The following is a 24,408-nucleotide window of genomic DNA, read 5'->3' as shown; positions in this document are numbered from 1 at the left end:
CAATTATGCTATTACCATTCCCACCACCGCAGTGGCAGAGGCTCAAAAAAGTCAAATCATTTCACATGTTAATCCACTCTGATGCAGTCAAGCACTTACTACTCTGGGGGGCGGCAGGTCGGGCAGGCTCTTCTGTGGGACGGGGACATATTTTGCTGCTTTTCCGTTGACCAGGGCGTCTGATCTGCCGTCTAGGTCATGAAAAGCACAGAGAGGGAGGTCAGCGAATAACAGATGATTTATATTGGATGTGTTGTGAAATGAATGTACAGGAAAAAAAGTCAAAGTCAAAATTCTGTTTGATGAAACACTATTTCCAGACATCCAGATGTCTCCTATAGGCTACATGTATCAGTGCCTCCTGGTATGTCTAACCCTCGTGGTGAGCACAGACCCTTCATTGTTAAATTACAGTGACCGCAAATCAAGGGGGAACATTTGTATGGTAGCAACAACCCTATTATGCAAAACACACACCGCAGTACAAGATCGAGAAAATTGAAGAAGACTTTGCATAAGAGATGAGAAGAAGAATTATGGTTCTCAGTGGATTTGCCCTTTCATTAACAATGGCCAGCACTTTCCAACCTTTCTGGCTTGGACCTCCTTAAAGGGGGTAAATAATAATGAAAATAATTATTTCTTGCCTGCAGTTAGATGAGCAGATTCGATGCCACTCTCATGTCTAGACATTAAATATGAAGCTATCGACAGTTAGTTTAGCGTAAAAACATTGTTAATCAAACAAGACAGTTCAATACATGACTGGAAATCTTGCTTAATGAGGCAATGAAGTTACAACAGGTCCAAGCCTCTTTTCTTCTCACTATCTAATGCTTAAAAAGATGTTCTGTAAATGCACGTTTGAGACAGAGAAAGATACTAGGGCTGTCAAAGTTAACACAATAATAATGCATCAACGCAAATTTCGTTTTAACGCCACTAATATCTTTAACGCATTAATGCAATCGATCTTTCGGAGGTTGTAGCGGGCTCAGTTTTAAAGCTAGAGTGATGATACTGGCATCATATGAAACTAGAAAATCCATTGGTACCAACCATGTCACAGTACAGTGTTACATTTTGGAGTGGAAAAACTGGCAGGGACATTTTCAAAGGGGTCCCTTGACCTTTGACCTCATGATATGTGAATGAAAATGGGTTCCATGGGTACCCACAAGTCTCCCCTTTACAAACATGCCCACTTTCATGATAATCACATGCAGTTTTGGGCAAGTCATAGTCAAGTCAGTACACTGACACACTGACAGCTGTTGTTGTTGGGCTTGAGTTTGCCATGTTATGATTTGAGCATATTTTCATGCTAAATGCAATTGGGATGATGAGTATATCTCTGCCAATACTATTGTCTATGTCATTGTGTACTACTTCCTCTCTCCTTAGACCTTTCACCTAGTTTCTATTTGAATGTTTATATGTGGATCAACATATAAATACAAGCTTCGACACTCACTTTAAACATCTTTTACATGTTCTTAGTGTATCTTTCTCTGTCTCAAACATGAACTTAACCACAGAACATCCTTAAGCATTAGATAGAAAGAAGAAAAAAAAGTCTTGGATCAGTTGAGTTTGTGAATTTGTTGCTCAAGACATTAAGCAACATGTCTTCTTAGATCAACAATGTTTTACTGTAACACATTAGTCTAAATTGTCTTCTTCTCGCACTTCGACTGAAAGAGAAAGTTCAAATTTACCACAAGGTCAATGATTAAGAAACCTCAATTCTCACATATCTCATCCCCCACTTTCCTTCAGTCTCTGTGAAAGAAAACTTGCGGCTTTGCTAGCGTCGCTGCTGAAAATATGTGTGTTAAGTCTAGTGCTCACTGAAACCACATTCTTCAACACTGTCCAAACAAAACAGGTCAGACTCAGATGCTGAGGAGCCCTGAAGAAACAGACAGGAAGTGGTGGGTGAGAGGAGGAGGGGAGCTGAGGAGGGTGTGGGGGGGCGCTGCTTGTGGCAGTTTATTCTCATATCTGCTAGGAAATCATAAGGAGTATAAGATGCAATGACATAACAAGTATGCATTGGTGACCGACTTGGACAACCTCAAAAATACCAAAGTTTAGTCTTTAATAGGCTACTCTATCAAAAAGTAAGCACAACTACAAGCCAAGTATACCTTTCTGTAGGCCTGCAAGGCAAGCATACTTATTTATACTTTTTTTAAGTAAGATTAAGTACAAGTAGGCCTATAAACCAAGTTCTGTATACTTGTCAGTATAAGCCAAGTATACCTAGATTTTTCTGTATACTTGTCAGTATGAGCCAAGTATAGACTTTTCTGTATACTTGTCAGTATAAGCCAGGTATACTTAGATTTTTCTGTATACTTGTCTTTGTAAGCCAAGCATACTTAGATTTTTCTGTATGCTTGTCATTATGAGCCAAGTATAGACTTTTCTGTATACTTGTCAGTATAAGCCAAGTATACTTAGATTTTTCTGTATACTTGTCTTTGTAAGCCAAGTATACTTAGATTTTTCTGTATACTTGTCTTTGTAAGCCAAGTATACTTAGATTTTTCTGTATGCTTGTCAGTATGAGCCAAGCATACATACTCATTATGAGCAAAGTATACTTTTGTGAAGTATATCAAAATAAAAAATACATCACTAAAGTACTGAAAGTGTACTCTCTTATTTTAAGTTTTAAAGAAGTATACCAATTGCACACTTGAATAAACTTATTTTTGGTAAGGGGATACATGAATGATTAAGAAACATAGCCTTAACCTACACCTAAACTTAAATATAACTTTATGAAAATGTAATGTTAACTAAAAGGATTAACGTCCTCTAATAGGACTAAGAGTCTACAGCCATGCTAGTGGCTCTGTGAGGCTGTACTTTGAGCTAAATGCTAACATCAGCATGCTACAGTAGCATGCTCCCAGTGACGAAGCTAACATGCTGACATTTAGCATGTTTACCATGTTCTGTATCTTAGTTTAGCATGTGAGCATGCTAACATTTAATTAATATGCACGAAACACAAAGTACAGCTGAGGCTGATGGGAATGTTTATTCGTCTTGCAGGTGTTTGGTCACCTAAGTATTGGACAAATTGCAATTTTGACCTGCTGGTGTCACAAGTTAAGGGATCATGAAAGTAATTAGGATTCAACATGTCTGCACCTTTAATATCTGTAATAAACTTCATGGCAATCCATCCAGCACTTGTTGAATTATTTCAACAATTGCTATATTGTCACATTATGCCTCATTTTCAAGAGGAAAGATAAAATCCTTTTCTTTATAGATTATATTTCAACTATTTTTCAGAAGAAAAAAAAATTCATCATCAAGTGTCAGTATCACACTTCAGAGAGGAACCGTTTGAAACTCACACCTTTGCTGCCTTTGTCCTTCCTGGTATCAATGACTTTGTTCATGTAGATGTACTCCTCATCGGCACCTGCACGGAGACAGCAGAAGGTGGTTAACGGAACACTAGCATAGTGTTAAACTGAAGAAACCAGAGGAAACCATTTGAATACCACTCGACAAAACACCAGACAAATATGTAAACAATGCATGCATGTTTTGCATCTGGAGGAAACAGTGACAGTATTCATACAAATAGTCAGCTAAAGTGTCTACATTTGATAAAAAAAAATAAAAGATGCAAGGTGACTGGGTGAAGATTCAATATACTGCAGTCTAGATTGAATGAGCCCTAGCTATGAAGCCACATGATCTCACTGGTGTGACATCACATTGGTGGGCGGGGCAAGCATCAATCAGGAAGTTGACCCTGCAAAGCATGAGTTGAGGAAAAGCTTTAGCTAGCTTTCATCCTTAAATTGTCATAGCTAATATATTTCACAAACCTTTGATGGAAACATGAATATGATGTACTACTGTAACAAAATCAGTAAAAAAAAAAAAAAAGTTTAATATAATGTTTCTATTTTTTTTTTGGTTTAGGTTGTTTAGGTTGATTTAGGTTGTTTTTATTTTGTCAGTGTGGTTTTGGGTGATTGTGACAGTTCTAAAAGTGCTAGCGTTAACAGTACTAGCTTTACTAATGAAGAAAATGATCAACATTGCAATAGTGAACGACTGTATGCTCTACAATAGTGTGTGCGGACCCCTAATCAGGTGGTTCTTAACCTTTTTGAGTCGCGACCTCCCCAGAATAATCCGGTGTTCGTGAGTTTAGTTTAGTTGTAACAGCTTTTTGATGCCTTATGTGACTTTTGTGCATGTGAAATTATATCAAATTGTTATTTTGTTATTTCTTTATAGCAGACCGTTGCTATGTATAACAGATCGTTGCTATGGGCGCAGTTCTGATGTCTGATGACTCTGGCGGACCGTTTTTGTGTGAAGTTATTGATTTTTTTTAAGTAAGTAGCCGTGTAATAAGCGGGATAATGTACAGCTAGCAGGTCATTGTTGTGAAATAAACCCCGACAGGCCAATGCCGCCCCTGACTCAAAGCGGAGGGATCTTGCATCTTGCATCGCCCCTAATGACCGGCTCACTGTACATTAGACCTTTACACAACTGACTGTTGCTATGGACACAGTTCTGATCTTGGATCCTGGAAGACCATTTTTGTGTCAAATTATTGATTTGCGTTGATTCGTGCATCAACCTGTCGAGGTTTATTTCGCAACAATGCCCGGCTCGCTGTACATTATCCCTTAACATAGTGAATAGCCTTGAGATAGACCTCTCCATATACTGTACACAAAGTTATCTAAACTACAGTATATACAATCATAAGAAGAGCATGCATATTTCTTGTAGCACCGATGGGAAAATCTGACTCCACCTCAGTGCCAAACAAACTTTCATCATGTTTGTCAAACGTCCAGGATTAAAAGGGGAAACTTGACCCAGACAAGTGGCCTATTGTGTGGACAGATGGGCCCATTATTGACACCCACTCTCACCGTGGCGGCTGGCATTCATCGGGAATTAGTCAGAAAAGCCCTTGCCTGCACAGATAGAGCACTGTGTCACTTCGATCTTTGAAGTATTGAAGATCGAAACAACTAAATATACGATGGAGCTCCTGAACTTGGTCCATCTGCTAAGAACAGTCCAGTCAAATTTGACTTCATACTCAGTATCTGCATAGAATTAGCAGCCAGAGAAAGTAGTATTTGATTAAAGTGAAAATAAGACAATACTACGGCATAATGTGGTTTACTGTGACAACAATAAAAGCACAGTGATTAGGAAGTGCTTCACATGTCGGAAAACGATCAGGGCCGTCATTATGGGCTGAACTCGACTTCTCTTTGCACTCAGACGTAAACATTTACGGGTCAGTGTGAGCAATGGCATCATTCAGGCAATAAGCGGAGATGATGAAACCTCATGTCATACACCAACACTGCAGTCGGCTCAGTGAGAAGCGGCCTGTGTTTGGTTTAACGTCGGTCTCAGCATGGTGGAGTAATTACAAGCTGGCGAAGACGTCGCCATGACATTGCCACATAAACAGTTTGAATGAATGTCTCTTCTCTCGAACAATAAACCCTGCGGTCTCAGTGTAGCAGGCTCCAGCTGGTTGCTGCAACCTGTTATGGGAATTTGTTCCGAGGGAAGTTTGGAGGAAAGTCGTTTCTATTGAATTAAATATTTTCGCTGACTAAGATTATACCCCGAGAGGAAATCAAACAAAGCTCTAACCTTGGGTGATACTCTGGAGAAGCTTTCTCCTTTGAAATAGATATGACGAGGTGAAACCAAACAACAGCAGATTGAAAACTATGTTTTGCCTGTACAGTGAAAACAGATTTTCAGGGAACAGAGTTGAAATGCTATTTATAAGCTGCTGCTCAAAGGAAGTGAGCGTCCCCAGAGGATAAATGCAGCTTCGGAAAAATGATACAGCTCGGAGCCAGGAGAGGAAGTACGGAGAGACGAGTCCAGGACCTGAACATGGAAAAGCATGACTGCTGGTGTGTGTGTGTCAGTGTGTGTGTCAGTGTGTGTGAGAGACGGAGACAGAGAGGGAGTAGCAAAACTCATGTTGGCTTTTTCAATCCAAAAGTGACAGTGAATGTAAAAGAACTTTGGGTAACGCTTTATATTAGAGTTAGTTTAGTAAGTAATGTACAACAATGACCTACTAGCTGTACATTATCCCACTTATTATGCTACTTAAGAAGTCAATAATTGACAGAAAAACGGTCCGCCAGAGTCCGACATCAGAACTGCGCCCATAGCAATGGTAAAATAACAGACCTTAACGCTGTGATATAATATAAATAGCACAGTTATGCATAGTTCATTTCTAAAAAATGCATAATAAAGTATGTGTTCATCTTAATAAAGCAACAAAAATGGTTAGTAAAGGTGTACACTATGATGTTATAGGTAACATCCACAGAGCTTTTTAGAAAGGTGCCGAATAAAAGTATCGTTTTCCTAAATAAAAATATTATGATTGTGAATTTATCATTTTAAAACTTTTGGGCGGGTTTTTGGTGGCTGACGCAAGAATGCAAATGGCCATCTCTAGAGCAAATTGTTGTAAGAGTAGAGAGCTTAGAGTGTGTGTGTGTGTGTGTGTGTTTGTGGGAAGTGAGTGGTGAAGCAAGAGAGAGAGAGAGCGGCGGCGAGAGCGTGTAACGTTATTGATTCCGGCCCAAGCAGGAAAAGTTAACAGTGTAAACTCATTCGGTAACGATAACACAAGGATTCTTCTTTTCAGGTGATTCTACACTGATGAAAACATACTAATTAATGTTATATTCCATTTCTACCAATAGATCCCGCTAATTGTTAAACACTGGCCCTTTAAGATTTTGCGCTGTCTAATGTTTTCATAGCTGAAGTATCACACAAAGTTAAGATTTCTGAAGGAGGTGTCATTCATTATCCCCAATTAATCACACACCTAGTCGCTGAGGCTCAGACGAGGCTCAGTGCAGTGCTGCTGGTTCACATCGGAACTAACTGTCTAACTTCCAGGCATCGTAAATCACACCAGCCCACCAGCAGTCGCCACATTTTCATGTTGAGTGTCAGAGCCGGTGAGCAAGAACAACAAACTTGTCTTTAGCTGTTTGACAGGACACGTTAACGGGCCGTGCATCATTTTTATCATGAAGCAATAGGCTCTTTCGTTATATCTGGCTTGTAAGCAAACTTAAAAACATACACACAAAAATGTTAATCTGATAATTGTGCAAGGGAAGTAGAAATGCAGTCTAAAGTATTTAATTCAGACACCACAGTGTGGTTTTCGGCCACCAAAATGGGATAAAAGACCCCAAATGTATTTGTTAATAGAAGCTTGCAAAAGAGTATAATGATTACATGGTGGTTGCTGAGAGTTTATAATGGCAAAATAATACCAGAGTGGGTTTCTTGTTAGCCGACAGCCGTAAGCTCATTGAATTGTGGGAAACGCAGGGCATGACCACACGTTACATAAGGTGCTTTGCGTAAAAGCAGACTAACTGCTAGTCAAAAGCTTTTGAATGACCCATATTTAAACGTTTGTGGTTTAACCTCAACCAATGTAACTGTCATGTAATCACAAATAAGGAATATAAATAAGGAACACAGAGGAAATGACCAAGCTCTTGTTGGAAATAAAGTAACTCTTACTGTAGACATCCAGCAGCCTTCATGGGAGGTAAATGTCAACTCATAACACAGAGCAGGCAAGATTTTATCACTCTGAGGAATGAAAGACAGTCTTACAGTAGTCTCGCATAGCCAGACTTATCTCCACAGCGCTGTGTCAGCATTAAGGAGAGGTTGTGTTCAGAAGGTAACCCAGAATTTGGCAAACTCTCGCGAGATGATTAAGGTTTGACATTAACCTTGAATGGTTAAGGTTAGGATAGGTCGTCGGGCAGCGAGTCTCGCAAGAGTTTTTGCACGTTTTTGGTGACCTTCTAGACGCGACCTTAAAAAAAGATCTGGCTCCACACATAATCATTCAGGTATAGGGGGAAATAACGCTCTGTCTTCTTTGTATTTCTTTAAACTAGGGCTGTCAAAGTAAACGGGATAATAAATCGTTGACGCAAATTCGTTTTTAACACCATTTCTTTAACACATTTTAAACAATCAATCTTCCGAAGGTTGTACAGAGCCGAGTTAATTATTAGCTACAGTATAATCCATTGGTATCAACCATGTCATACTTTTCAGGAAGGAGACTAAATAACACTCCAAACTTGCGCTAAATTTTGGCGAGGAAAAACTGTCATGACCCTTTTCAAAGGGGTCCCTTGACCTCTGACCTCAAGATATGTGAATGAAAATGGGTTCTATGGGTACCCACTAGTCTCCCCTTTACAGACATGCCCACTTTATGATAATCACATGCAGTTTGGGGCAAGTCATAGTCAATTCAGCACACTGACACACTGACAGCTGTTGTTGCCTGTTGGGCTTGAGTTTGCCATGTTATGATTTGAGCATATTTTTTTATGCTAAATGCAGTACCTGTGAGGGTTTCTGGACAATATTTTTAAGTGTTGTTAACTGATTTCCAATAATACATATATACATACATTTGCATAAAGCAATCATATTTGCCCACTCCCATGTTGATAAGAGAATTAAATACTTGACAAATCTCCCTTTAAGGTATATTTTGAACAGATAAATGTGCGATTAATTTGCAATTAATTTGCGATTAATCATGGACAATTATGCGATCAATTGCGATTAAATATTTTAATCGATTGACAGCTGAACTTTAAACCAATCACAATCATCTTGGGCGGCGATAAGCTCAAGATGCAGCAACGATGCTCTTGCTAAATACTACCGCATGAAATACGTGACCATTGGCAGGATTATACTCACAGTCTACATCCGTTGACGCAGATTAGTTTTAGAGAACAGCCCCCAAAGAAAAATCACTCTGGTGGTTTACATAATTAAATGTAATTTCTAATTTGAGAGTATTTGCAATACAGTTACATTGCTTACTACATCTAACTACTTATATGTCAACCAGACAGAGCAACTTTCTCTTCCTCTGTAATGTACCTAATACAACTTGTGTTATGAGGTATTATCACTTCCTACTTTGTTTTTAGATGCATGTGTCAAAAAATATATCAAATTTCCCCTGAAATATCCACCAAAATCAGTTCCTCAATTAATTTAAAGTGAGAACTAGGTCATGCAGTTTGATAGTTGTATTTCCTTATTTATCTACACTGCCAAGTTGTTAATAACGTCACAAGGCTTTAAAAGATGGTTAGTGATTTATGCACTCCTCCCAGTTTACTGACTGATCCGGCACATGCTATCTGCTGAGCTCAGGTTGATGCTTTCCTGACTGAAATGTTTATAATCTCGTTTTTGATGCAAATAAGCGCTCTACTGTACATACTGTTTATCCACTACAGTTTTTCCCTCATACCATTGGAGGATCTGTAGGACTGGAGGAGATCGGAGAGCAAGCCCTTCTGGATGGTGGCGTTCCCGCTCAGGGTCTCCTTGTCCAGGATGAGTAGGAAGCGGTGGAGCTCCATCAGGAGCTGGTCCAGCACTGGAAGCACAGAAAGACAAGAAGGTCTCAGAGGTATAGCAAAATATTAAAAAAATTCCTTTACGCTAAATGGCGTGAGAATATTAAGAAGTATTAAAACACTGGCTTTAGACCAGAACTGTGACAGTTCCCATCAACAAGAAAAGAGAAGAGCTACGAGCAAAATATCAAGCCTGTGAAGTTTCCAGGCAGAAATATACAGAATATTATACTTTAATTTATTGCTGAGAGTTAAACTCAATGACTTGTCTTTTAACACTGCAAGTTTGTTAGCTATTCCATTCTCACTGCTGGGACTTTGCGCCTCAAGCCGCGTGCCAACATTTAACATGGGAGAGACTCTTCAGAGGTTTTTTAGCTGGCAACAAGTCGATAACCGTTCAGACCTTATTTCATTACTCTCTCATCCAGTTGCTTGTTGTCAGTTACTGTCTGTTTTTGAGGTTGTTTTGGGAGTTGCACGGGGTTTAGTGAAAGGTCAAGTCCAGAGGAGAGGAGGAGCCAGGGCCCCTGAGTCGGCGGGGCCTCTGTGTCTGGGTGCAGCCCACACACATCCTTCAGGGGTCAGCGCTGAGCTCACGGCCCTCTCCACCGTGTGGGGAGCTCTTTGTGCTTCTCCTTCACTGTCTCTCGGCCATTTCATGAATAGACCCCCTTGCTACAGTGGGGCCTCAGTGTGCGAGCACTTCACCAACAACACCAGACAGAAGGGGGGATACAGATGAAGAGACTTTATTAAAGGGAAAAGGTGGGGCTAATATCAGAGGGGATGTCATACTGTTATAGATACTGGAATGTGTGAAATCACACACACAATGTACACCATTACCTTTTGATGTTTTATAATCAGCTTTTAGCACTGCTTCCACTTGTTAAAAATAGACACAAATTTAACCCCAAATGACAGTGCATGAGTGCATACAATTAAGGTCAAATGTCATTATTAATGTCTACAAACATGTCTATAAACAGATGTGTGATGTGGATAATGGGTGTGTGTTTGGCATTGAATGAGGCTAGATGGTCATATATGACATATATCTACTCTTAAACACATATACTGTACACATGCACACATATCTACACACACAGACGTTTGTTTAACAAGAAATAAATGTATACAAACGTGTCAAAATTGCAATCCAAACACACGGTAAATTGCATTGACATCTATAGGATCTTATGTTTTACATCCCACAGAAGGGGTCGTGGCCTTGGCAACAGCACGATGGTCTATAGTGGGATTCGTAATATCGCATCCAGGACAAGTTTCCATACATTCGATGTGCTTTCGTGAACGGGGCAAAAAAGAAAATGTTTCTTTGCGTGGGAAGTAACGTTGGGTTAGGTTACTACTGCAGGAATCTAGTTAGCTGGACATTCTAACGTTTGTTTAATCCTGTCTGTGAGTACCATACATAGCTCTGTAGCTACAGTCATTGTTGGACATTGATAGTGAGCCAGGACAGGAGTCTTTGCACCCGTGACAACTAAAACTAAAACTGAAATTAAACATTCTTTTTAGAAAAACTACCATTTATAAGTCAAACACATCAGACTCTACTCATCTCACAACTATTATAATGACAGTAAACTGCTCTTCTCAGTTTGAACTCTTTTAAAACTGTCAGCTCGTCTGCTTTAGTGGCTCCTTCCGGCTCAAACTGATCACTAACCGGGCCTTGCGGGGGAGTACGTTCATGCCCTCTCGCCTCCTTCCTACAAACCCACACATCAAAGGCCCTCTCTGCAAAGGAGGGAGGGGGGAAATTTCCGCAAAATAAGGTGTCAGACCCCGGTAAGCTTTGCCTTTCGGTGATGACGAGAGGCTTTTCCCAAAGCTACAGCAAGCTGGGTTGCTTTTTAATGACTCCTGCTCAAGCTGAGTCAACGTCTGCTGAGAGGCCCCCGTGGTAGGACGACCCGCACCACGGAAAAAAACATCACCGGTTTGGACATATATAGACACACATAGGGGATGTAAAGTAATTAAATATAATGATTAAAACGTTTTATTACATTTCCACTGGTTGTTTAGCTGCTCAGTAACGAATCTAAACATTTTTCCAGCTTCTCCTCATTGTGTGTTTGCAGAGATTGACTCTGATGGCCTTTTGGATTGGGGGACCCTGGGAAACGGAGTCAGCTGACAGGACAGGGAGGTCTGCAGCAGGCAGGCAAAGCAGTCTCTGCGGACTACGGGTTGGCCGGACGCCCACTGCACATCCAGTGAGTGACCGCAGCCTCCGCAGCACAAACAATTCACTTGTGTAGAACGGCCAAAAGGAATCTGAGAGGACCATCGGCCAGCCGGAGAGCTATACGATGTTTTCAACTAAAGAAATCTATTTATGTGATGTAAACACATTAAAACAGGGTATGATTAATACAAAAGAGAGCACTTAACAGCATAACGTTTGTGTCAGTTATCAGTCGATTTGTCATGCATGAGGGAGATTTCTCTTCCTCGTGCCTGAGGTTGAACTTCCTGGTTTGCTTCATTAACTAGATAAGCTTTTGTTTGATTTCTCTCACGCTTACGATATCCACTCATATTGTGCTTGATAAAGTGCTCTGATAAGTTGGCAGATTAGTACGTATAATGCCTGATAAGACAGAAGTAGGAAACAGAAAAGGCTGAAATCCAGACTATTCCTATTGGACTTTTGCTGTTATTTTTTTATGTAAAACAGTGACACATGTGGCTGAGATTTGAGTGGAATCCACTGTGATATTACAACAATATATAGTCAAAAAGATCAGATCAGAAATTATACACTACTTCCTGCAACATTAGTTGTAAGCTACTGATGTCTTTTGTCTGCGCTCGTCTCCATCTGTTTAAAAATGCTGATTCTTTCAATTTTGGTGAAAATCTTTTTATTAGACCCTTCAAAAGCAATCAACACAATCTAAAAATATCTTTTCATGCATGCTTTTCATCTGTGCATCTGGACTACAAATGCTCATTTTTGATCTTTTAACAGTCTTCAAGCACAGCTGCTATCCTCCTGTCTGTCCTGCGAGGAGGAACTGAAAAACCAAAACTAACCGAATCAAGCCCTGAAATTGGTAAGCTAAGGAATGAAATAAGACAGAAATAGGACCGCATTGAGAAAGTCCACGTCAAAATCATTTCTGAATGAATAAGGGCTTTTCATTCAAAGAAAGAGAAGGAGTCCAACGTGGGTCTGTATACCGCCCTTCTCCTCGTTAAATCTGAACAAATCTTCTGCCCGAACAAGAGGGTCTTGTCAGGATCCTGGCAGCGTGTCTTAGTCTGAGAAGCCTGAGGTCCTGCATCAACACTGGCCGACCACATCTTAGCGGAGACGAGCGCGGGCATTTGATTTTATTAAATTAACGAGGTAAGCATGGCCACTCATTTCAATCAGACTGCTTCTGAGTTGCTGATATACTTCTATTACTTGGTCTCGAAAACATGCTGAGCAGATATAATCTCACAAGAATCTAATTAGCTTTCTCTCAAAGTGTCCCACGACAGTAAACAAGTACCGACAGTGTATTGAACAATAATGTTGAGTGTTTTGAATGGCACTTCATCATAAAAAAGAGTCAGGAATTTCTTTTGTGCTCACATCACAGTGAGAATTTTACATCATTAGCATGTTCACAAAAGTTGTCATCCAAGTCCTCTAAATAGCAAAAAACTTGACTTTTTCTCATTTTCTAAAATCAAACTGCCTCAATTTTCATGTTTCTCTCATCTTTACATCATCTTCCTCCATCCGTCCTACTTTCAAAAACAACTCCTGCATATCAATTCATGCTCCAGGAAATATCCACTGATGCAATATTTGTGCTGCTTTCAAGCATGTTTATGCCTTTGATCAACGGTGCAAAAGTCTCTCTTAGAGGGGTTTTTCTTATGCAACGAATGACTGAGTTATGTTATATGAGGGCACACTAGTTAAAAAACCTATTATTAATCTGAAAACAATGCTGACTTTGCACTGGCAACTAACAAACCACCAACCATCTTTTTCTTTCTTGAGCAAGCATTTTCTAAACTCATAAAGGTTGTTTACAACACAGCTATCAGCCATTACTCATGATTGAGATTAAGGTGATTTCATCTGGTTGGCACTCCAGTTGAGCAGCTGCCCCAGTATCCTCTATAGAGGAGACAGCAGTGCTTTGATTGTAATGTTGATTTGCAAACATGCTCAGCAATATTATTTATATATTTCGGTCGGGTTGTTCACCCAAACTAAAACACGGTTGTTTTGTCCCAGTGTCAGACACAACAAGCTCAAGTTTTACTATAAAACTTCAACAAACGATTTACATACTGTAAGACATTCAAAACTGCTACTGATACTACTAATACTGCTACTGATACTACTACTGATACTACTACTGATAATACTACTGATAATACTACTGATACTACTACTGATACTACTACTGATACTACTACTGATACTACTACTGATAATACTACTGATAATACTACTGATACTACTACTAATACTACTACTGATAAAACCACTGATACTACTACTACTACTGATAATACTACTGATACTACTACTGATAATACTACTAATACTACTAACACTACAGATAATAATACTAATACTACTACTGATAATACTACTGATACTACTACTAATACTACTACTGATAATACTACTGATACTACTAACACTACTACTGATACTACAGATAATAATACTAATACTACTACTGATAATACTACTTATAATACTACTGATACTACTGATAAAACTACTAATACTACTACTGATAATACTACTGATACTACTACTAATACTACTACTGATAATACTACTGATACTACTAACACTACTACTGATACTACAGATAATAATACTAATACTACTACTAACACTACTACTGATAATACTACTGATACTACTGATAATACTACTAATAATACTACTGATAATACTACTGATACTACTAATACTACTACTGATAATACTACTGATACTACTAACACTACTACTGATACTACTGATAATACTACTGATACTACTGATAATACTACTAATAATACTACTGATAATACTACTGATACTACTAACACTACTACTGATACTACTGATACTACTGATAATACTACTGATACTACTGATACTACTAACACTACTACTGATACTACTGATACTACTGATAATACTACTGATACTACTGATACTACTAACACTACTACTGATACTACTAACATTACTACTGATACTACTGATAATACTACTGATACTACTACTGATACTACTGATAATACTACTGATACTACAAATAATACTACTGATACTACTGATACTACTACTGATACTACTGATAATACTAATATTACTAATACTTTCTACTCATGAGTACTGGGTGAAGCGTTGGTGCTACATTCACCCAAATTGGATCAATTTTGTGTGTGTTGAGTTGGTAAACTGTAGTTGTCTGCTGCCTATTTGTAAGTAGATTTAATTAAAAGTTGAATTAAACAATTCCTCATTTAAATTCCTGCTCTGAAAAATACATAAAGGAGACAATTGTTTATGAATAAGAAAAGACACTTACATAATTCCATTTTAAAAGAAAGCAATGGTTGGTAGATGTAGTAGACCAAAGTTACATTAAATGATACCGAGCCGATCTATAGCGTCATCTTGCGTGACTAGGGAGGTGGTGGAAAGAAGAATTGGAACTAGTGACACAACAGTAAAAAGTTTGTTTTCGAGCAGGTTTCTGCTTCTGGAAAGTAACAGACAGAAGCCGAGCAGATTTGTTTCTTATCATTTGACTCTTACACACCAAACTTCCAGGGGGAAAAACAGCAGAATGACATTGACCTTTGGGTCAGTTTCATTGCGACACACAGCTGGGAGAAGGAGCCACGTATGATTGGTTTGTTCCAGCCTGGCCTGACTCTGGTTGAGTGTGGCAGATAATTAGCCGATGGCGAGGGCCGAATCCAGGATAAAACACTGATGTGATTGGTGTTTGATGAGCGCTATTGGCAGGAACTGGTCTGTCTCCCTGCAACATGCTGGGTTCAGCTGTGGGGCAAGGACATACGTGGTGGACATGGCTGAATTAATCCAAGCTGTGTTTTGGTGTTATTGCCGTAGAAACCTGAATATTTAAAAAAAAAGCGGGTGTCAACTTAATGACCTCAGAGAAGGGGCCGCCTGTGTCTGATAGCAGCACTGAAGGAACTTTGGAAAGAAAGAAGTGACACAAGAGGAGTGAAAAGTGAAAGAATATATTGAAGCAAGATGGTAAATCAAACATTAAGGGTAAAAATCCCTTTCTCACAGCATTAAGTCAACAGAGTTTTAACATAAATGTGGTTTTGATTTGTTTGTGAGTGCATATAAAGAAACCTCACCTATAATGAGAGTAGCATGTACGGTTCAACTTTAAGACTTTGCCCCCATAAAAAGCAAGGATCAGTAAAATGTTGATCTTCCGAGCAATCTCAATCTCTCCGTAAAGAAATCTTAAGTGTGCTATTTCATTTTGGGGATCATGGGGAGATAGAAATGATGAATCTAAGTGAGAAAGCATATACTATAGATTGATGGATGATAGATGATTTGTCTGGTCTTGTGTTTTCAGTCATACATTACATGCTCACTGAATATTATAGCAAGCAGGAAAAGTGTCAAATATTACCATGCAACAAATTCTGGTTGCAAGACGACACATTCATGGCATACAAAGTGTCGTTTCAGATTCCTCACCACACGCAACACTGAGATCAAATCAGCTCGTCAGTCCCTCGACTCTGCAGTGTTCATCTGATCAAAGGCGAGATGATAGCTCTACTGAAGGAGTAGTAAGTCTATGTCGGTTGAATTTGCTGATGTTGTTTTTTTTGCTGTTTTATGGTAGATAAAACATTGTAAAGTGCCCTTCCAGAGAGAGAAAAGAAGATGCAATGCACTAATGGGTGCCTTTAATGGGAGAAAACTTGATGCAGCGCCCTCTAGGGTGCCCTTCCAGTGGAGAAAAGGAGATGCGATGCACTTATGGGAGCCTTTAAATGGAGAAAACGTGATGCAGCGCCCTCTAGGGTGCCTTTAAAATGGATAAAACATGATAAAGTGGCCTCTAAGGTGCCCTTCCAGTGGGTAAAACATAATATGGGGCCCTCTAGGGTGCCCTTCCAGTAGAGAAAACGTAATAAAGTGCCCTCTAGGGTGCCCTTCCAGTGGAGAAAAGGAGATGTAGTGCACTAATGGATGCCTTTAAATGGAGAAAATGAGATGCAGCGCCCTATAGAGTGCCCTTAAAATGGATAAAGCATGATAAGGTGCCCTCTAGGGTGCCCTTACAGTGGAGGAAACACAATGAAATGCCCTCTTGGATGCCCCATCGTTGATAAAACATGATGACGGGTGCCCTTAAAACGGAGAAAACATGATGCAGTGCCATATAGGTTGCCCTAAATGCTAGAAAACTTTCTGTGCGCTGGTGCCCCACCACAAGCAGCTGGTGCCCCTTTTATTTTTTCGCCCTTGCCCCTCAGACAGCCTGAGTCTGCCACTGCTCTTAGGTTTAGTTAGTCACGCATCCAGCAACACAGCAGACTCTGCAGAGTGACTGACTGACAACCCGAGAGAAATTACAGCAGCACTCTGAGTCCAAGGACTCATTCATTCATAGACAACGGGGAGGCAAAAGAGACTCAAAAGTTGCAATTGATGAATCAATAATGGTTCATTTTCCTCCATTATACCAAGCATGAAAACAACTTTGGCATGGTTAAAATGTTAAAGCGGTGCAAAACTAAAATCTGTGTCAGTCTGAGGTCAGAGAGGAGGTCATGTACTACTCACAGGAAGTGTTTTTACACCGTGGGAAAAAATGTGACGTATGAGGAGCTTGTCCAGTGGTTTGGTAATGGCCAAAGTGTCTGCACTGGTTTTAATGCTGCAGCAGCAACTCGTAGCACTATTCAACACGTTTTTGACCAGAGAAGAGGAAGTCAGTGGAATCAGTTGCTGTGTGTTTAGGGAAATGGAAACTGGCGGTCTTGTCATGAACTACTGTAGTATAGCCTGTTACCATGTTTATATATATATATATATATATATATATATATATATAAATTTCTTTTGGGGTTTGTTATTTCTTTTTCTTTTTTGGCAGATGCAAAACTATGCTTGAGGCATGCTGCTATGGCACATTATATATTAACCAGGTTTTTATCAATGTGATTAGAATTTCCAATGTCGTATGAAGAAACGATTAAAGGAAAACACTGCAAGTAAGAACGACTAGTAAGAGTCTGTGGGCAGCAAATGTTAAAACAGTATAGCTCACTGGGCTCAGCCTCTTAGGATGAAGATTGAAATGTTAACTTTTATAAAGTTACAAATACTCCAGCGGTAAAGGAGTCACTTATAAAGTGTAGTTCCACTTTCTTTTTCAAGTTTCTCCTCTTTCATCTTCCCTCTGCCCCAACTATTGAATCTTGCCTTTATTCATCTCACGCTTTATCTTTCCTTCAACACCCTTTTCTTTCTTCCAGTCCTTCTTTAGATCTGTGCTGCCTCAGTGATATCGAGGCTTACAGCTCGGCCCTGGGAGAAATCAGGCAGTTTTTATAGCTGATACATGCTAATGGGCTCTAAAAAATCCAAGTAAATCTTTTGGGTTTTTTTTTTTTAAGGAAGGGGCTCTGGTGTACCTGAGCAACTTCATCTTGATTAGGATGCAGCGCATGTTACTGTATAGTCCCGGCTGACGACGGCTTCAACATCCTGGCTTAGTTGATGACATGAAGTTTGTGTGTGTGTGAGAGAGAGAGAGTAAGTGTGTATAGAGCAAAGTCATGAGGTATGTGAGGAAAAGAGCAGAATGAAGCCATTTATACTGGTATTAATATTTTAAATTTTAACAAACTACATTTCTTTAACATTATTTAACAAGTTCTTAGAGACTTATGAGGAATGTCTGTTGCTGGCTCAGTTGAATAACAAAAAAAACAGTTATTATTAAGACAAATTCAACAAGCAAGACAGTTTGTATTACAGTTTCAATGTACTGGAATGTTAATAATGCTGAAAAAAAACAACTTTCTAAGATAGCTGAGGGACAAATGCTAATAACATTTCTTAAATGATGTTAAATGGTGACATAAATGGAACACGAAAGGTTTAAAATACCATCACTTAACGCTGCTCTAATATTTTCATATTAACAATGTGTTAAATGAACGTGGTGACGAACCCACAGAGAAATATCACCAGACTCTGCAGTTTTCCTCTGCTCTAAGGCTGGAGACACACCAAGCCGACATCAAAGAACTATAGCAGTGACGAAGGCCACTAGTTGCATTGCGTCACGTCACCTTTGTCTTGGCCAAAAAGTTGCATTTGAACACACCACAAAGACTGCCACGGAAGTGGCGTTTGCTGGCAATTTTCACACCACTCTCACTTAACCAGGTTTTATCAATGTGATTAGAATCTCCAATGTCGTATGAGGAAAACGATAAAAGGGAATGGCTTAAAGGCTTAAAACACTGCAAATAAGAAAGACTAGAAAAAGTCTGTGGGCAGCAAATGTTAAAACGATGATATTGTGACTCCAGACTAGTGGTTCCAAAACTCACGACTCTATAAGTCTTTCTCTCTCCCGTTGGTTTTCCTCACAATCACACACAGAGATGAAAACTCTGTCAGCCCTGGGCCATAGTGCCAAAGAGGCTCAGTGTGGTTCCACCTCCTCCTCTAAATGCACCACCCCGCCTACAACCTTCCTCTCTCCTCACGTTCCCTCGCTCCACAGGACCCCAACAACAGTCAAAGGCAGCATCCTTTTAGCCATTCTGAGGTGTGTGTGGTGTATATAAGCATGTATATCCCATGCAGATTTAAGGAAAAGTGAAGCTTTACAAGGCTCCACAGTCTTTGGCTTGATGAGAAAGAAGGCAACAGACTAGAAGCAGCTGCTGACAAATAAAAACTAACTAGCAACGCCGCCTCAGAGTCACCCACATAAAAAGCTCCTCTGCTCAGTTATTATCCCACAGATAAGTGGCCAGGAGGGCTGCAGGGAGAGCAACAACTAGTGAGTGTGCATGTGCGTGTGATTACGAGAGAGTAAGCTACTGTTTCCTTCAAAAGAGTATACCTGGTGAGAAAAAAAACACAATACAGGTCTGATCCAGAGCTCCTGTATCCAATAAACGAAGCCACGTTTGATGTGTTATAAATGAACAGGAGTGAGACCCAGAGGGCGAAAAGGGCCAAGGAAGACCATCTCTTCTTTTCATCATTTTTATAGCTCAGTCCAGCTTCCTGAATTACCCGCACTGCACTCGCTCCCCGTTGGCAAGTACAGCCCGTGACACATGCACACACAAGTGAGCCGGGAGACCCCATGCCGGCCCTGATGGCCTACATCTGTGCCAGCTTCTGCTGAGCTTATGGGAGGTTAAACACACTAAAACCCGCTGACTCTGTCACATTGTCATACTACGCTGAAAAGCACCTCTGAAACTCAAATTTTCCAACTGATATTACTCAAACTGCACAATTTATTTTGACTGACATGATCCCTGCAGTTCAGACTGTAGGCTATTAAAACACCAGCTCTGAAAGCACTGCCAGTACTGGGATACACATGTTAATAAAAGTGAAAATAACTTGTCAGCAACAAGTGGTTTTTGACACTACATCAAATAATACAGTGCACACAAATATTTTATGGTTAAAAACCATAAAAGTGCTGCTGCTGATGGTTGAAAGCTGCATTCAAACTATATTTTGTTCGTGCTCGAGAGGCTGTCTGAATCTGGTCCAAACCTTCTTGCCACAGCAAATCAATAGCCCTACAGACAAATGACTACAGGACACTACACAACATATTACAGGAAACCATTTCTCAAAGTCATGCAGTCAATTTTTGTGCAGTCGCTTCTATGTCAAGCGTACATTCACTTCAAACATTTCTATCAATACATCAGTCTGTCTGACTCCATTTGTCTTACATTTTACTTTGGCGGCGATCGCAGAATGAGATTATTGTTGGACAGGACGACTGACGCTGGAGGCCATCCTCGCAGTAGACCCCATCACTGCTTTTCTGGCAGTTGCAAAGATGGTGCGGCACACATCACAGTGAATTCAACATAGACGTGCTTCACCCAGAAACTGGTGGGATCCATAATAACACGGAAAGCAAAACAAGCAAAGGGCGTGAGGTGGAAGGCACTGATTGACAAGGAACGGAAGATAATAAATAGTGAAGAGGATCTTACAAAAAAACCCATTTCCATTCCCTCTATGGGAATATTTGGGGAAATTTCACTTTCAATTATTTCTATATATATGTTATTTAGGTAATGTTTCTTTTATAGGCTCTCGTTCTGAAAATGGTAAAAGTGGCAAAGGAGCCAATAATTGCATAAAAGAAGCACCCCATTCGACTGTTATCAGGCCATTAAATGTACGTTATCGGTTGCTATAAGCACCATAGATATGGGTCATTAGGGGCCTACTACGCCTACTACGTTGTAAAAGTTAACTACAACTTCTTTAGGTTTAGGCAACAAAAACGCTTAGTTAGGTTTAGGGAAAAACATCATGCTTCGGCTTAAAATAACTACATTTCAACACACACACACATTGATTTCACACGGGATGCGAACCCCTGTCTCTTGGGTGAAAACCCTGTGTTTTGTGTCCCATCCATCTCCACCCAACCTCCACACTATGTGGAGTTTCCTACTGTCTATACTGCAGCACCTGACTTCCACTTCTGCTCCTGTCATGATTACTACAGTCGCTAGAGGTCGCTGTCACGTTCTTTTATACATTCTTTCGGTGATCCACCATGTAAATAGATGCTAAAACCTAATATTGGGTCCAGTAGGCCCCTATTGACTCACATGACAGGTCTCTCGCAGCTCCAGGTGGTTTCACTAATTTGATCCTCATCTCTGGCAGAAAGTGTATGAATCAAGCGACATGAGCCGCCGAAAGTTGTTCATCTGGAATGAAACCTGCATGAGTCAGGTTTGAGAAAAAAACGGAGCATTATCCAAGATACTACACAATGCCTCGCCTTGTCATTAGCCTCCCTGGATTTTCCCAGGTTTCCCTTTACTGCACCTCCTCCTCCACCGGCTGCCTGTGGCTGTTAGTATCTAATTCAGTGTCCTGGTGCTGCTGCGTACAGCTGCCAGAAGAAGAAGAGTACACTAGTCCTTATTTCAACCCCACACACCAGCTCATTCTCTGTAACTACCAGGTGTGGGATCATCGCCCTGCATCGCTGCACCTGCCCTCAGATCTACCTGTCTCTTATGAATTACATCCTCAATATTACATGCCCTACAAAATGGCTTATAATTGGAGCTCCTGTCTGTGATTTAGAAAGTACAACTATTCTCTAAGCTTTCAAAGCCTAATCAGTGGATCAGCAACAAATTAAAGCTGCAGTGCTCACCTTTAAAACACACTTTAGGTATACTTTAACATGCTGTATAGGCAGTCTATTCCAATTTAGTTTAGCAATCAGCAAAGTGTTAGAAATACAGTCAAGTGAACATTGTAGCTCCTCTAGTGGACAATCAGTGCAATCTCATACATAACATCATGACATTAAGATGCATCACTCCCCTGCGTTTTGTCAGAATGTCCATCACAGTTCCCAGATGCAAAGATATTCAACTTACTATCATATAAGACAGAGAAAAAGCTGCACATCTTCACATTTGAGATGCCGGAATCAGAGAATATTTGCTTGAAAATGACTCAAAACATGCAGAATAATTTAATGTCGGTCATCTTATCAATTCATCAACCTATTGTGTGATGGAGAGATCCTGAATGAACAACTTGAAACACTGGCTATTTACTCTGGCAGAGTGTGGAGGCGTGAACAGACTGGGCTGTCTGGTCAGCTGGAGAACGGGAATGCTGCAAGCAAGAATTTCAAATTGTGGTGGTGATGCCATTCCAGTTAGACTAGTCTGTCATTGTTATCAGCCCATGTTGCCTCACCCAGACCAGTGACAGAGAGGAAGGGGGATTCATACAGTAGGTTGTCCAAAGATGACTAACCTCCCCTCTCTGTTTTCTTTAGATACTCTGACAGCAAGGCGAGGTTTCACTGACTGCCTGACCAATCCATTCTACTTTGTTTATGTCAATCAGGAAGCATTAAACGGCCTTGCTCATCCCTCATGGACAAATAACCACAGGAATCTGAGGAATGCCGTGAGAACAATGTTGCTGCTATTGGAATTCATCAGTGGCCACAGTGTAAACTGTTTTATGGAGTCCACTTGGATGGCGAGGCGGTTATAGGGATAACGCCACACATCTTCATGTTCTTGGTGACACAGGGTGCATTCAACTCTGAGGACTCATTGCCCAAAAGTTTGACAAGTCAGCCTGTCTATTTTGGTAGGCAGGCTACCTACAGTATAACGTAACCCCAGAGGAATTTTAATCATCAGTATTAGAGGCAGGTGACCAGGCAGGCAATGTCGGAGCCAATGGGTGAAACAATGTCCATGACAGCACTGACAACAACTAAAAATCAAATTATCATGAGATGTCATATGTCATCTGAGCATTTATTATTATATCTTGGCTTTTATTTAAAAAATGTTAACTATTATTCATGCTGACTGTGGAGACCAATGTTGTGCTGAGCTGTTTGTTATTGTTGTGTGCTTACAAAAAAAAACTAAACTCAATAAACATAGGCTACTTGAGAAAGAAATACAAATATATATATATATAATAATAAATAATAAATAAATACATACATACATAAATAAATAAATAAATATAATATATATATATATAATGTAAATAAAATAAGATGTAGATGCCTTTATATGCTACTTGTGAAAAAAATACAAAAATAAATTAATAAATAATCAATAAATACATAAATAAATAAAAACATAAATAAATAAATAAGATGTAGATGTCTTTATATGTCCATGGTGGTATCCCAAACTTTTTTTTTTAAAAAGCCAAAACATCAGATTCATTGCCTCCTTTTTTCTAACCGGTTCTGACAACACATAAACAACTGTAATGCATCCAAAATCTATAAATGTCATATTTTTAAAAAACATTTCACCAAATACTGTTGCAAAGCAGTCATTTTCATAAAGATGCATAGTCAGCGATGACATGGAGAGACACCAGAGAAGTCAGCAGCAGCAGCTCATGTTATTGACACAAAGTTTTTAAAAAACATAAATCCTCCTCCTCCTCTTACCTTTGTGCTTCTCCATTCCCTCGCTGTTTTCACCTTCTTGTCCCTCGCTTTTCCTCCTCTCATAAAACCAAACAATCCCCCAAAAAGTTTGCTGACAAAGACGCTCCCGTTTCCAACAACACACACTGACTGACTGGCTGGTCTGAGTGGCTCGCTGGCTTTTTAGACACTCTGAGATTTTGACGGAACAACAGCGCTCTCCTCGTCTTCCTCATCTAGTGTTGACGCACCTCCTCCTCTCGTATGCAACATCCACACTGCAAAAATACAGGAGACCTTCAGGTGTCATTCAGAAGCTCCCATCATAACAAAGTGAGGAAGAGTTTCACTTTTACGCAGAGAGAGGATTTGGTCGCATCATGCGTATTTCTACTTATGTTCTCTTCTAATGAGGTTCAGATTCGGTTTGTTTTCTGCTACAAATCCTGTTTTAAAGGTCCCATATTGGAAAATATCTTTTATATTATAAAGCAGGTTTAAGTGCTATATAAATACTGTGAAAGTATCAAAACACTCAATCCACGGAGAAATACACACAGCCCCGTATTCAGAAGCGTTTGAAACAAGCCGTCAGGATTTCTGTCCATTTGTGATGTCACAAATATACAATATTTAGATTTCACAGTTTTAAACATAAACATTCTAAATGTGTC

At 39.8% G+C, this 24,408-nt stretch overlaps 1 protein-coding gene across 2 annotated transcripts in view; it reads right to left on the bottom strand.

The window, feature by feature from the left end:
* afap1l2 (actin filament associated protein 1-like 2) overlaps positions 1-24,090 on the bottom strand; it is a 42,590-nt gene extending 18,500 nt beyond the window's left edge. Inside the window, exons 1-4 of one of the 2 annotated variants that reach the window (XM_074619224.1) lie at positions 23,756-24,090; positions 9,386-9,514; positions 3,380-3,445; positions 100-191 (exon numbers count right to left, since the gene is read on the bottom strand). In XM_074619224.1, the coding sequence (XP_074475325.1) occupies positions 100-191; positions 3,380-3,445; positions 9,386-9,514; positions 23,756-23,771 (303 nt within the window). In that variant the 5' untranslated portion in view covers positions 23,772-24,090. The remainder of the gene's footprint in view (positions 1-99; positions 192-3,379; positions 3,446-9,385; positions 9,515-23,755) is intronic. The other variant, XM_074619225.1, reaches the window with a different exon arrangement.
* Between the last annotated feature and the right edge of the window lie 318 nt (positions 24,091-24,408).

Source organism: Sebastes fasciatus, chromosome 20 (assembly GCF_043250625.1).
Source record: "Sebastes fasciatus isolate fSebFas1 chromosome 20, fSebFas1.pri, whole genome shotgun sequence".
Lineage (NCBI taxonomy): Eukaryota > Metazoa > Chordata > Actinopteri > Perciformes > Sebastidae > Sebastes > Sebastes fasciatus.
The sequence above is the reverse complement of the archived record's forward strand: the minus strand, read 5'-3'. Positions and strand labels throughout refer to the sequence as shown.